The following is a 14,264-nucleotide window of genomic DNA, read 5'->3' as shown; positions in this document are numbered from 1 at the left end:
CCTCAACATCTCTCTAACCACTCTCTCCCTCTGTCACCGTAACACCCCCTCAACATCTCTCTAACCATTCTCTCCCTCTGTCACCCTAAACACCCCCTCGACATCTCTCTAACCACTCTCTCCCTCTGTCACCCTAAACACCCCCTGAACATCTCTCTAACCACTCTCTCACTCTGTCACCCTAAACACCCCCTCGACATCTCTCTAACCACTCTCTCCCTCTGTCACCGTAACACCCCCTCAACATCTCTCTAACCACTCTCTCCCTCTGTCACCCTAAACACTCCCTCGACATCTCTCTAGCCACTCTCTCTCTCTGCAACCCTAAACACCTCCTCGACATCTCTGTAACCACTCTCTCCCTCTGTCTCCCTAAACACCACCTCGACATCTCTCTAACCACTCTCTCCCTCTGTAACCCGAAACACACCCTGAACATCTCTCTAACCACTCTCTCCCTCTGTCACCCTAAACACCCTCTCAACATCTCTCTAACCACTCTCTCCCTCTGTCACCCTAAACACCCCCTCACCATCTCTCTAACCACTCTCTCCCTCTGTCACCCTAAACACCCCCTCGACATCTCTCTAACAACCCTCTCCCTCTGTCACCCTAAACACCCCCTCAACATCTCTCTAACCACTCTCTCCCTCTGCAACCCTAAACACCCCCTCAACATCTCTCTAACCACTCTCTCTCTCTGTCACCCTAAACACCCCCTCAACATCTCGCTAACCACTCTCTCCCTCTGTAACCCGAAACACACCCTGAACATCTCTCTAACCACTCTCTCCCTCTGTCACCCTAAACACCCCCTCAACATCTCTCTAACCACTCTCTCCCTCTGTCACCCTAAACACCCCCTCACCATCTCTCTAACCACTCTCTCCCTCTGTCACCCTAAACACCCCCTCGAAATCTCTCTAACAACCCTCTCCCTCTGTCACTCTAAACACCCCCTCAACATCTCTCTAACCACTCTCTCCCTCTGCAACCCTAAACACCCCCTCGACATCTCTCTAACCACTCACTCTCTGTCACCCTAAACACCCCCTCAACATCTCTCTAACCACTCTCTCCCTCTGTCACCCTAAACACCCTCTGAACTTCTCTCTAACCACTCTCTCCCTCTGTCAAACTAAAGACCCCCGAACATCTCTCTAACCACTCTCTCCCTCTGTCACCCTAAACACCCCCTGAACATCTCTCTAACCACCCTCTCCCTCTGTCACCCTAAACACCCCCTGAACATCTCTCTAACCACTCTCTCCCTCTGTCACCCTAAACACCCCCTCGACATCTCTCTAACCACTGTCTCCCTCTGTCACCGTGACAGCCCTCAACATCTCTCTAACCACTCTCTGCCTCTGTCACTGTGACACCCCCTCAACATCTCTCTAACCACTCTCTCTCTCTGTCACCCTAAACTACTCCTCAACATCTCTCTAACCACTCTCTCCCTCTGTCACCCTAAAAACCCGCTCAACATCTCTCTAACCACTCTCTCCCTCTGTCACCCTAAACACCCCCTCAACATCTCTCTAACCACTCTCTCCCTCTGTCACCGTAACACCCCCTCAACATCTCTCCTAACCATTCTCTCCCTCTGTCACGCTAAACACTCCCTCGACATCTCTCTAACCACTCTCTCCCTCTGTAACCCTAAACACCTCCTCGACATCTCTCTAACCACTCTCTCCCTCTGTCACCCTAAACACCCCCTCGACATCTCTCTAACCACTCTCTCCCTCTGTCACCCTAAACACCCCCTCGACATCTCTCTAACAACTCTCTCCCTCTGTCACCCTAAACACCCCCTCAACATCTCTCTAACCACTCTCTCCCTCTGTAATCCTAAACACCCCCTCAACATCTCTCTAACCACTCTCTCCGTCTGTCACCCTAAACACCCCCTCGATATCTCTCTAACCACTCTCTCCCTCTGTCACCCTAAACACCCCCTCAACATCTCTCTAACCACTCTCTCCCTCTGTCACCCTAAACACCCCCTCAACATCTCTCTAACCACTCTCTCCAACTCTCACCCTAAACACCCCCTCGACATCTCTCTAACCACTCTCTCCCTCTGTCACCCTAAACACCCCCTCGACATCTCTCTAACCACTCTCTCCCTCTGTCACCCTAAACACCCCCTCGACATCTCTCTAACCACTCTCTCCCTCTGTCACCCTAAACACCCCTTCAACATCTCTCTGACCACTCTCTCCCTCTGTCACCCTAAACACCCCCTCAACATCTCTCTAACCACTCTCTCCCTCTGTAACCCTAAACACCCCCTCAACATCTCTCTAACCACTCTCTCCCTCTATCACTGTGACACCCCCTCAACATCTCTCTAACCACTCTCTCTCTCTGTCACCCTAAACACCCCCTCAACATCTCTCTAACCACTCTCTCCCTCTGTAACCCTAAACACCCCCTCAACATCTCTCTGATCACTCTCTCCCTCTGTCACCCTAAACACCCCCTCAACATCTCTCTAACCACTCTCTCCCTCTGTCACCCTAAACACCTCCTCAACATCAATCTAACCACTCTCTCCCTCTGTCACCCTAAACACCCTCTCGACATCTCTCTAACCACTCTCTCCCTCAGTAACCCTAAACACACCCTGAACATCTCTCTAACCACTCTCTCCCTCTGTCACCCTAAACACCCCCTCGACATCTCTCTAACAACTCTCTCCCTCTGTCACCCTAAACACCCCCTCAACATCCCTCTAACCACTCTCTCCCTCTGCAACCCTAAACACCCCCTCAACATCTCTCTAACCACTCTCTCCCTCTGTCACCCTAAACACCCCCTCAACATCTCTCTAACCACTCTCTCCCTCTGTCACCCTAAACACCCCCTCAACATCTCTCTGACCACTCTCTCCCTCTGTCACCCTAAACACCCCCTCAACATCTCTCTAACCACTCTCTCCCTCTGTAACTCTAAACACCCCCTCAACATCTCTCTGACCACTCTCTCCCTCTGTCACCCTAAACACCCCCTCAACATCTCTCTAACCACTCTCTCCCTCTGTCACCCTAAACACCCCCTCAACATCTCTCTAACCACTCTCTCCCTCTGTCACTGTGACACCCCCTCAACATCTCTCTAACCACTCTCTCTCTCTGTCACCCTAAACACCCCCTCAACATCTCTCTAACCACTCTCTCCCTCTGTCACCCTAAAAACCCCCTCAACATCTCTCTAACCACTCTCTCCCTCTGTAACCCTAAACACCCCCTCAACATCTCTCTGATCACTCTCTCCCTCTGTCACCCTAAACACCCCCTCAACATCTCTCTAACCACTCTCTCCCTCTGTAACCCTAAACACCCCCTCAACATCTCTCTGACCACTCTCTCCCTCTGTCACCCTAAACACCCCCTCAACATCTCCCTAACCACTCTCTCCCTCTCTCACCCTATACACCCCCTCGACATCTCTCTAACCACTCTCCTACTCTCCCTCGTCACCGCTAAACACTCTCCCTCGACAGCCTCTAACCACCAGCCGACCATCGCTCCACACTTCTACACGCTCTGTCACCCTAAACACCCCCCTGAACATCTCTCTAACCACTCTCTCCCTCTGTCACCCTAAACACCCCTCGACATCTCTCTAACCATCCTTCCCCTCTGTCACCCTAAATACCCCCTCAACATCCCTCTAACCACTCTCTTCCTCTGTCACCCTAAACACCCCCTCAACATCTCTCTAACCACTCTCTCTCTGTAACCCTAAACACCCCCTCAACATCTCTCAAACCACTCTCTCCCTCTGTCACCCTAAACACCCCCTGAACATCTCTCTAACCACCCTCTCCCTCTGTCACCCTAAACACCCCCTGAACATCTCTCTAACCACTCTCTCCATCTGTCACCCTAAACACATCCTCGACATCTCACTAACCACTCTCTCCCTCTGTCACCCTAAACACCCCCTCATCATCTCTCTAACCACTCTCTCCCTCTGTCACCCTAAACACCCCCTCGACATCTCTCTAACCACTCTCTCCCTCTGTCACCCTAAACACCCCCTCGACATCTCTCTAACCACTCTCTCCCTCTGTCACCCTAAACACCCCCTCGACATCTCTCCAACCACTCTCTCCCTCTGTCACCCTAAACACCCCCTGAACATCTCTCTAACCACTCTCTCCCTCTGTCACCCTAAACACCCCCTCGACATCTCTCTAACCATCCTTCCCTCTGTCACCCTAAATACCCCCTCAACATCCCTCTAACCACTCTCTTCCTCTGTCACCCTAAACACCCCCTCAACATCTCTCTAACCACTCTCTCCCTCTGTCACCCTAAACACCCCCTCGACATCTCTCTAACCACTCTCTCCCTCTGTCACCGTAACACCACCTCAACATCTCCCTAACCACTCTCTCCCTCTCTCACCCTAAACACCCCCTCGACATCTCTCTAACCACTCTCTCCCTCTCTCACCCTAAACACCCCCTCGACATCTCTCTAACCACTCTCTACCTCTGTCACCCTAAACACCCCCTCGACATCTCTCTAACCACTCTCTCCCTCTGTCACCCTAAACACCCCCTCAACATCTCTCTAACCACTCTCTCCGTCTGTCACCCTAAACACCCCCTCGACATCTCTCTGAACACTCTCTCCCTCTGTCACCCTAAACACCCCCTCAACATCTCTCTAACCACTCTCTCCCTCTGTCACCCTAAGCAACCCCTCGCTCCATCACTGGTGCACATTTGCTATATTGTGAACCATCTGCAAAATGCCTTGTCGTAAGTCACCCAGACTCACAAACCAGCACCTCTCCCACGCTGTAAGACAAAAAGATTTGGACAGTGGGACAGCTCCAAAGGCAGACTACGCCCCATATCCTTCAGCATCCTTTCTGTGAAATACGTCACCGGACGTTCTCCACGAGCGGGTCTAAATCCTGCAACCTTCAGTGCAACTGCTGTATGGGAGCACCTTCACCAGGACGCAGCGGTTTAAACACAGAACATAGCAAAGCTACACCACAGTACAGGCCCTTCAGCCCACAATGCTGTGCCGAACGTGTAGTTACTTCGGAAATTACCTCGGGTTACCCATCGCCCTCTAATTTTTCTAACCTCCGTGCCACCAGGAGCGTCATAACAGACAATATCGTATCCGGCTCCACCACTTGTGGCCGTCAGCCCATTCCACGCACCCACCAGTCTTGCAAAAAAGCGTACCCCTGACAACTCCTCTGTACCTACTTCCAAGCACATTAAAACTGTAGCCATTTCAGCCCTGGGATAAAGCCTGTAAGAGGCAGCTCACACTGCACCATCTCCAGGCTGATGACGGATGGACAACACAGGCTGGCCTTGACTATGCTGACAATATATTGCTAAATTGAATAATCATTGAAGAGCTGTAGGCTCTGAATACCCAGGGCGGCTGTGGAGTGGGGAGCTGGTGTCAGGTCATTGCTTCTCTCAGGGTGAGGTATCAGTGAAACTCTTTGTCAAATGGTGGCAGGAAGAGGGTGCGGCTCAGAACACTTCTGGTTAACAGGTGTAGAGATGTCTGTCAGAGAATGGAGGAGCATTCAGGTCAGGCGGTGAGAGACAGAAAAGACTTAAGGTCAGTGTACTGATTTAGGGTGAGGCTCGGGAATTGACTCCACTACCCTGGAATCCTCCTGCACACACCGAAACCTTGGATGAGTCTCACACACGTCTCAACAAAAGGTGATCATCACAATATAATCTTACCCACAAAGCTGAAGAGTTGGTTAAACAGCATACCGAACAGGAACCAAAGTAAGTTCGACATCTTCACTATTTATTCAAGCTTTGACTACCCGATGGTATCAAAGTTTGAGTCCGTTTGGATCCCAGTCAAGAGAAATTGAAAGCAGAAAGCAAACTGAAAGCAGTTCAGCCAATCTCAACCAATATCAGTTACAGGAAGGAAAGCTGCAATATCTGATACGTGACACAGCCCAGTCTGCAAATAACACTGACATTGTTTAACCCTTTGTTAGAAATCTCAGTTATGAGGAGAGACTGAAGAAGCTGGCTCTATTCTCAAGTCAAGTCAAGTTTACTTATATAGCACATTTAAAAACAACCCTCATTGACCAAAGTGCTGTACAGATCAGAGCAGATAGCTAAAATCACAGATACAGGAAACACAGACATAACCAACAAGGCAAACAGCTTATCGGCACAGAAGAAACAACACAAGGGCCGAGGCACAAGCCAAAAATTAGCCACATCAGGAAGATTCAAGCACTAGTGAATAAAGGTAAGTTTTGAGCCTGGATTTAAAAGAGTCGATGGAGGGGGCAGACCTGATAGGGAGGGGAATGCTGTTCCACAGTCTAGGGACTACAGTAGCAAAGGTGCGGTACCCCGGAGCTTAAATTTAGATCATGGGACAGCCAGGAGCCCCAGGTCAGCCGACCTGTGGGATCTGGAAGTAGAATAAGGGGTTAGAAGGTCTGTGATATAAGGGGGAGCCAGCCCATTTAGGGCTTTATAAACAAACAGAAGAATCTTAAAATCAATTCTGAACCGTACTGGTAGTCAGTGGAGAGAGGCCAGGATAGAAGTAATGTGGTCCCTCTTCCGGGCACCTGTCAGGAGCCTGGCTGCAGCATTCTGGACCAGTTGCAGACGGGACAGGGATGACTGACTAATCCCAGTACACAGGGGGTTGGAGTAGTCCAAGCGGGAGGATATAAGGGCATGGATGACTTTCTCGAGATCTTTGAAAGAGAGAAACTGCTTGATTTTGGCAATAGTACAAAGCTGGAAAAAACTGGCTTTTACTACTACATTAACTTGCTTGTCAAACTTAAGGGTGGAATCAAATATCACACCAAGGGATTTGAATTGGGGTTTGACAAGGGTGGACATGTTACCAAGACTGCTGGAAATCACTTTGATGGAGTCAGGGGGCCAAATAGGACAACTTCAGACTTGTCTTCATTCAGCTGCAGGAGGTTTTGTGCCATCCAACACTTCATGTCCTCAAGGCAGTTCATGAGGCTGACTAGATTTGACTGGTTGTTTGGTTTCGGGGGAGATAAAGCTGTGTGTCGTCAGCATAACAGTGGAAAGAAATGTCGTAATCTTAAATGATTTGACCAAGGGGAAGCATGTATATAAAGAAACGAATGTAGTCTCCCGGTGGTGGTGAGGGTTAATTGTGGACATGACTAAGGTAAGGAATATTATGATAGGGCAGACTACAGGAAACAATTCCCCACCTGGGAGGCAGATACAATTTAGAGGACACAGATTCAGGGAAATTGCTAAATGATTTGGAGGGGATTTGGGAGGGCCCAGAGTGTGGGGAGTAGTTGAACTACATGGCCAGAGGCAGAGTCACTGACAATGTTTAATTAGTGTCCGATTGAGCAGTTCGCTCCCCCAGGCACAGAAAGCTATGGGATAAATCATAGTGAATGAAAAGTACAGCATAGAAACAGGCCCTTTGGCCATCAAGGAGTCATGAAAAGGTACAGTACGGAAAATACTGGTCAGTTTGGACACGATGGGCTGAATGGTCTCTTGCAAGCAGGTTTGCTAGAGCTGTTGGGAGTGGACTGAACTAATATGGCAGGGTGCTGGGAACAAGTGTGAAAGAGCTGAGGATCAGCCAGCAGGTTTACACGAGGAAGATGGGTGTAATATAAATGTAAGGAAGGACCAGCCAATGATTGGGTACAAATGCAGACAGAGCAAAGATGGAATGCACTGTGAGGTTTCACTGTTAATGTAATGGTTTCTCTGTAGCAGCAATGTTTGGATTATGACTAGAGATAATGTGGCTTTGGAACGTGGGGCTATCCAATGAGAGGGATGTTGTCCTTTCTTTTGGGTCTGGGAGCAGGGATTTCACGGTCTTTTGCCGGGGAGAGATGAGGAGAGAAGATGCAAAGGAGAGAGTTGGTAGACCACCAGATGGAGTGGACTTGGACCGAGGGCCCGAGGGTTGGCTACGTGCAGAGAGGTCGACGGGAAACCAGTGGACTGAACCATGAGCTGCGACTCTTTCATGAGAACGGGCCCTTTTCTTTTTTTGTTTCTTTACTAACCATATAGTCAAATTAAGAATTATAAAGCTTAATCGTTTAATAGCATATTGTGTACTGTTTGTTATTTCATGGTACTGATTTGTAACAGGGGACACATCGCGCACTTTACTAACCATATAGTCAAATTAAGAATTATAAAGCTTAATCGTTTAATAGCATATTGTGTACTGTTTGTTATTTCATGGTACTGATTTGTAACAGGGGACACATCGCGCAGCATCCAGCCAGACAAGATTTCTTAAATTTGTCCGGGCCAGGGGCTATCATTTCCTAGATTAAGCTGCTAGCCAAACTGAGAGTTACAAAGAGTTAAATTCTACCATCGAAGCAAAATTCAAAAAGGGTGAAGAATGCAGGACTGAAGATGCTGGATCTAAATGCATGTAGTGTTTGGAATAAGGTGGTTAAACTTGCTGTACAATTAGGGATTGGTCGGTATGACATAGAAACATAGAAAACCTACAGCACAGTACAGGCCTTCAGGTCCAATTCTGTACTTACTTTAGGAATTACCTAGTGTTACCCATAGCCCTCTATTTTTCCAAGTTCCATGTACCTAGCCAGGAGTCTCTTAAAAGACCCTATCATATCTGCCTCCACCACTATCGCTGACAGCCTATTCCATGCACTCACCACTCTCTGCATAAAAAACTTACCCCTAACAACTTCTCTGTACCTACTCCCAAGCACCTTAAAACTGTGCCCCCTCATGATAGCCATTTCAGCCCTGGGAAAAAGCCTCCGACTGTCCACATGATCAATGCACCTTTTATACCTCCATCAGGCCACCTCTCATCCTCCGTCGCTCCAAGGTGAAAAGGCCAAGTTTACTCAACCTATTCTCATAAGGCATACTCCCCAATCCAGGCAACATCCTTGTAAGTCTTTTCTGCAACTTTTCTATGGTTTTCACGGCCTTCCAGAAATGAGCACAGAACTCCAATTGGGGTCTGACCAGGATCCTATATAGCTGCAACATTACCACTCGGCTCTTAAACTCAATCCCACAGTTGATGAAGGCCAATACACCGTATGCCTTCCTAAGCACAGAGTCAAACTGCGTAGCAGCTTTGAGTGTCCTATGGATTTGGACCCCAAGATCTCTCTGATCCTCCACTCTGCCAAGAGTCTTATCATTAATACTATATTCTGCCATCATATTAGACCTACCAAAATGAACCACCTCACACTTACCTGGGTTGAACTCCATCTGCCACTTCTCAGCCCAGTCTTGCATCCTAGCATTGTCCTGTTGTAACCTCTGAGAGTCCTCCACACTGTCAACAACATAGAACCATAGAACCATAGAAACTACAGCACAGAAACAGGCCCTTTGGCCCTTCTTGGCTGTGCTGAACCATTTTCTGCCTAGTCCCACTGACCTGCACACAGACCATATCCCTCCATACACCTCCCATCCATGTATCTGTCCAATTTATTCCTAAGTGTTAAAAAAGAACCCGCTGTTACCACCTCGTCTGGCAGCTCATTCCATACTCCCACCACTCTCTGTGTGAAGAAGCCCCCCCTAATGTTCCCTTTAAACTCTTCCCCCCTCACCCTTAACCCATGTCCTCTGGTTTTTTTCTCCCCTTGCCTCAGTGGAAAAAGTCTGCTTGCATTCACTCTATCTATACCCATCATAATTTTATATACCTCTATCAAATCTCCCCTCATTCTTCTACACTCCAGGGAATAAAGTCCTAACCTATTCAACCTTTCTCTGTAACTGAGTTTCTCAAGTCCCGGCAACATCCTTGTAAATCTTCTCTGCACTCTTTCAACCTTATTTATATCCTTCCTGTAATTTGGTGAACAAAACTGAACACAATACTCCAGATTCGGCCTCACCAATGCCTTATACAACCTCATCATAACATTCCAGCTCTTATACTCAATACTTCGATTAATAAAGGCCAATGTACCAAAAGCTCTCTTTACGACCCTATCTACCTGTGACGACACTTTTAGGGAATTTTGTATCTGTATTCCCAGATCCCTCTGTTCCACTGCACTCCTCAGTGCCTTACCATTAACCCTGTATGTTCTACCTTGGTTTGTCCTTCCAACGTGCAATACCTCACACTTGTCAGTATTAAACTCCATCTGCCATTTTTCAGCCCATTTTTCCAGCTGGTCCAAGTCCCTCTGCAGGCTCTGAAAACCTTCCTCACTGTCTACTACACCTCCAATCTTTGTATCATCAGCAAACTTGCTGATTCAATTTACCACATTATCATCCAGATCATTGATATAGATGACAAATAACAATGGACCCAGCACTGATCCCTGTGGCACACCACTAGTCACAGGCCTCCACTCAGAGAAGCAATTCTCTACCACCACTCTCTGGCTTCTTCCATCGAGCCAATGTCTAATCCAATTTACCACCTCTCCATGTATACCTAGCGACTGAATTTTCCTAACTAACCTCCCATAAGGGACCTTGTCAAAGGCCTTACTGAAGTCCATGTAGACAATATCCACTGCCTTCCCTTCATCCACTTTCCTGGTAACCTCCTCGAAAAACTCCAACAGATTGGTCAAACATGACCTACCACGCACAAAGCCATGTTGACTCTCCCTAATAAGCCCCTGTCTATCCAAATGCTTGTAGATTCTGTCTCTTAGTACTCCCTCCAATAACTTACCTACTACTGACGTTAAACTCACCGGCCTATAATTTCCCGGATTACTTTTCGATCCTTTTTTAAACAACGGAACAACATGAGCCACTCTCCAATCCTCCGGCACTTCACCCGTAGACAGCGACATTTTAAATATTTCTGCTAGGGCCCCTGCAATTTCAACACTAGTCTCCTTCGAGGTCTGAGGGAACACTCTGTCAGGTCCTGGGGATTTATTCACTTTAATTTTCCTCAAGACAGCAAGCACCTCCTCCTTTTTAATCTGTGCAGTTTCCATGGTCTCACTACTTGATTCCCTCAATTCCATAGATTTCATGCCAGCTTCCTGAAAGCCGACCACTCTGATCTTCAAGAGGACCAATTTTATCCCTTACAATCCTTTTGCTCTTAATATACTTGTAAAAGCTCTTTGGATTATGCTTCACTTTGACTGCCAAGGCAACCTCATGTCTTCTTTTAGCCCTCCTGATTACTTTCTTAAGTATTTTCTTGCACTTCTTATACTCCTCAAGCACCTGATTTACCCCCTGTTTCCTATAAATTTCATACAACTCCCTCTTCTTCTTTATCAGAGTTGCAATATCCCTTGAGAACCAAGGTTCCTTATTCCTATTCAATTTGCCTTTAATCCTGACAGGAACATACAAACTCTGCACTCTCAAAATTTCCCCTTTGAATGCTTCCCACCTACTGATCACATCTTTGCCAGAGAACAACCTGTCCCAATCCACGCTTTTTAGATCCTTTCTCATTTCTTCAAATTTGGCCGCCTTCCAGTTCAGAACCTCAACCCTAGGACCGGATCTATCCTTGTCCATAATCAAATTGAAACTAATGGTGTTATGATCACTGGAACCAAAGTGCTCCCCTACATAGACTTCCGTCACCTGCCCTAATTCGTTTCCTAACAGGAGATCCAATATTTCATCCCCTCTAGTTGGTCCCTCTATATATTGATTTAGAAAACTTTCCTGAACACATTTTACAAACTCTAAACCATCTAGACCCCTAACAGTATGGGAGTCCCAATCAATGTATGGAAAATTAAAATCCCCTACCACCACAACTTTATGTTTCCTGCAGTTGCCTGCTATCTCTCTGCAGATTTGCTCTTCCAAGTCCCGTTGACTATTGGGTGGTCTGTAATACAATCCCACTAATGTGGCCATACCTTTCCTGGTTCTCAGCTCCACCCATAAGGACTCAGTAGACAAGCCCTCTAATCTGTCCTGCCTGAGCACTGCTGTAATATTTTCCCTAACAAGCAATGCTACTCCCCCACCTTTCATTCCTCTGCCTCGATCACATCTGAAACATCGGAACCCTGGAATATTAAGCTGCCAGTCCTGCCCCTCCTGTAGCCAAGTTTCACTAATTGCTACAACACCATAATTCCACGTGTCAATCCACACCCTCAACTTCCCCGCGATATTCCTAGCATTGAAATATATACACCTCAGAAGATTTTTACCACCACTCACAACCTTTCTATCAGCGGATTTGCTTAAACTTTCAACATCATTTATTTTCACCCCAGCCACACTGTCAGCTCTGGCACTCTGGTTCCCATCCCCCTGCAAATCTAGTTTAAAGCCTCCCCAATAGCACTAACAAACCTCCCTGAAAGGATATTGGTCCCCCTGTGGTTCAAGTGTAACCCGTCTCTCTTGTACAGGTCCCACCTGCCCCAGAAGAGGTCCCAATGATCCTGAAATCTGAAACCCTGCCCCCTACACCAGTTCCTCAGCCACTTGTTCCTCCTCCAGAGCATCCTATTTCTACCCTCACTGGCACCTAACACTCCCAACCTTTGTGTCATCAGCAAATTTACTAACCCATCCCTCCACTTCCTCATCCAGGTCATTTATAAAAATCACAAAGAGTAGGGGTCCTAGAACAGATCCCTGAGGCACACCACTGGTGACCAGCCTCCATGTAGAATATGACCCATCTCCAACCACTCTTTGCCTTCTGTGGGCAAGCCAATTCTGGATTCACAAAGCAATGTCCCCTTGGATCCCATGCCTCCCAATTTTCTCAATAAGCCTTGCATGGGGTACCTTAAATGCCTTGCTGAAATCCATATACACTACATCTACAGCTCTACCTTCATCAATGTGTTTAGTCACATCCTCAAAAAATTCAATCAGGCTCATAAGGCACGACCTGCCTTTGACAAAGCCATGCTGACTATTGCTAATGATATTATGCCTCTCCAAATGTTCATAAATCCTGCCTCTCAGGATCTTCTCTATCAACCTACCAACCTCTGAATTAAGACTCACTGGTCTATAATTTCCTGCTCCCTTTCTTGAATAAGGGAACAACATCCGCAACCTTCCAATCCTCCGGAATCTCTCCCGTTCTCATTGATGATGCAAAGATCATTGCCAGAGGCTCAGCAATCTCCTTCCTTGATTCCCACTGTCACCTGGGGTACATCCCGTCCGGTCCTGGTGACTTATCCAACTTGATGTTTTCCAAAAGCTCCAGCACATTCTCTTTCTTAATATCTACATTTTCAAGCTTTTCAGTTCATCCCTACAAGTGCCAAGATCCTTTTACGTAGTGAATATTGAAGCAAAGTATTCATTTAGTACCTCCTTTATTTCCTCCGGTTCCATACACACTTTTCCATTGTCACACTTGATTGGTCCTATTTTCTCATGTCTTATCCTCTTGGTCTTCACAGACTTGTAGAATGCCTTGGAGTTTTCCTTAATCCTGCTCACCAAGGCCTTCTCATGGCCACTTCTGGCTCTCCTAATTTCATTCTTAAGCTCCTTCCTGCTAGCCTTATAATCTTCTAGATTCATATCATTACCTAGTTTTTTTAAACCTTTCTTAAGCCCTTCTTTTCTTCTTGATTAGATTTACAACAGCCTTTGTGTACCCTACCTTGTACCCTACCATCCTTTCCATGTCTCATTGGAACGTACCGACTCAGAACCCTATGCAAATATCTGCTGAACATTTGCCACATTCCCTTGGTATGTTTCCCTGAGAACATCTGTTTCCAATTTATGCTTCCAAGTTCCTGCCTGATAACCTCATAGTTTCCCTTTTTCCAATTAAACATTTCCCTAACTTGTCTGTTCCTATCCCTCACCAATGCTATGGTAAAGGAGATAGAATTGTGATCACTATCTGCAAAATGCTCTCCCACTGAGAGACCTGACATCTGACCAGGTTCATTTCCCAATACCAAATCAAGTACAGCCTCTCTTCTTGTAGGCTTATCTCCATATTGTGTTAAGAAACCTTTATGAACACACCTAACAAACTCCACCCCATCTAAACCCCTCACTCTAGGGAGATGCCAATCAATATTTAGGAAATTAGAATCTCCCACCACAACAACCCTGTTATTATTACTCCTTTCCAGAATCTGTCTCTCTATCTGTTCCTGTATGTCTCTGTTACAATTGGGTGGTCTATAAAAATCACCCAGTAGAGTTATTGACCCCTTCCTATTCCTAACTTCACCCACAGAGACTCCGTTGACAACCTCTCCATGACTTCCTCCTTTTCTGCAGC

The 14,264-nt window shown here is 47.0% G+C and overlaps 1 protein-coding gene across 1 annotated transcript in view; it reads right to left on the bottom strand.

Annotated features, from left to right (window-relative positions):
• LOC140209584 (uncharacterized) overlaps nucleotides 1-5,921 on the bottom strand; it is a 53,565-nt gene extending 47,644 nt beyond the window's left edge. Inside the window, exon 1 of the mRNA XM_072277857.1 lies at nucleotides 5,747-5,921. Within this exon, the coding sequence (XP_072133958.1) occupies nucleotides 5,747-5,807 (61 nt within the window). The 5' untranslated portion in view covers nucleotides 5,808-5,921. The remainder of the gene's footprint in view (nucleotides 1-5,746) is intronic.
• Nucleotides 5,922-14,264: the final 8,343 nt, after the last annotated feature.

The sequence above is a fragment of the Mobula birostris genome, chromosome 14 (genome assembly GCF_030028105.1).
Source record: "Mobula birostris isolate sMobBir1 chromosome 14, sMobBir1.hap1, whole genome shotgun sequence".
Classification (NCBI taxonomy): domain Eukaryota; kingdom Metazoa; phylum Chordata; class Chondrichthyes; order Myliobatiformes; family Myliobatidae; genus Mobula; species Mobula birostris.
This window is presented reverse-complemented; position numbering and strand designations above follow the sequence as displayed.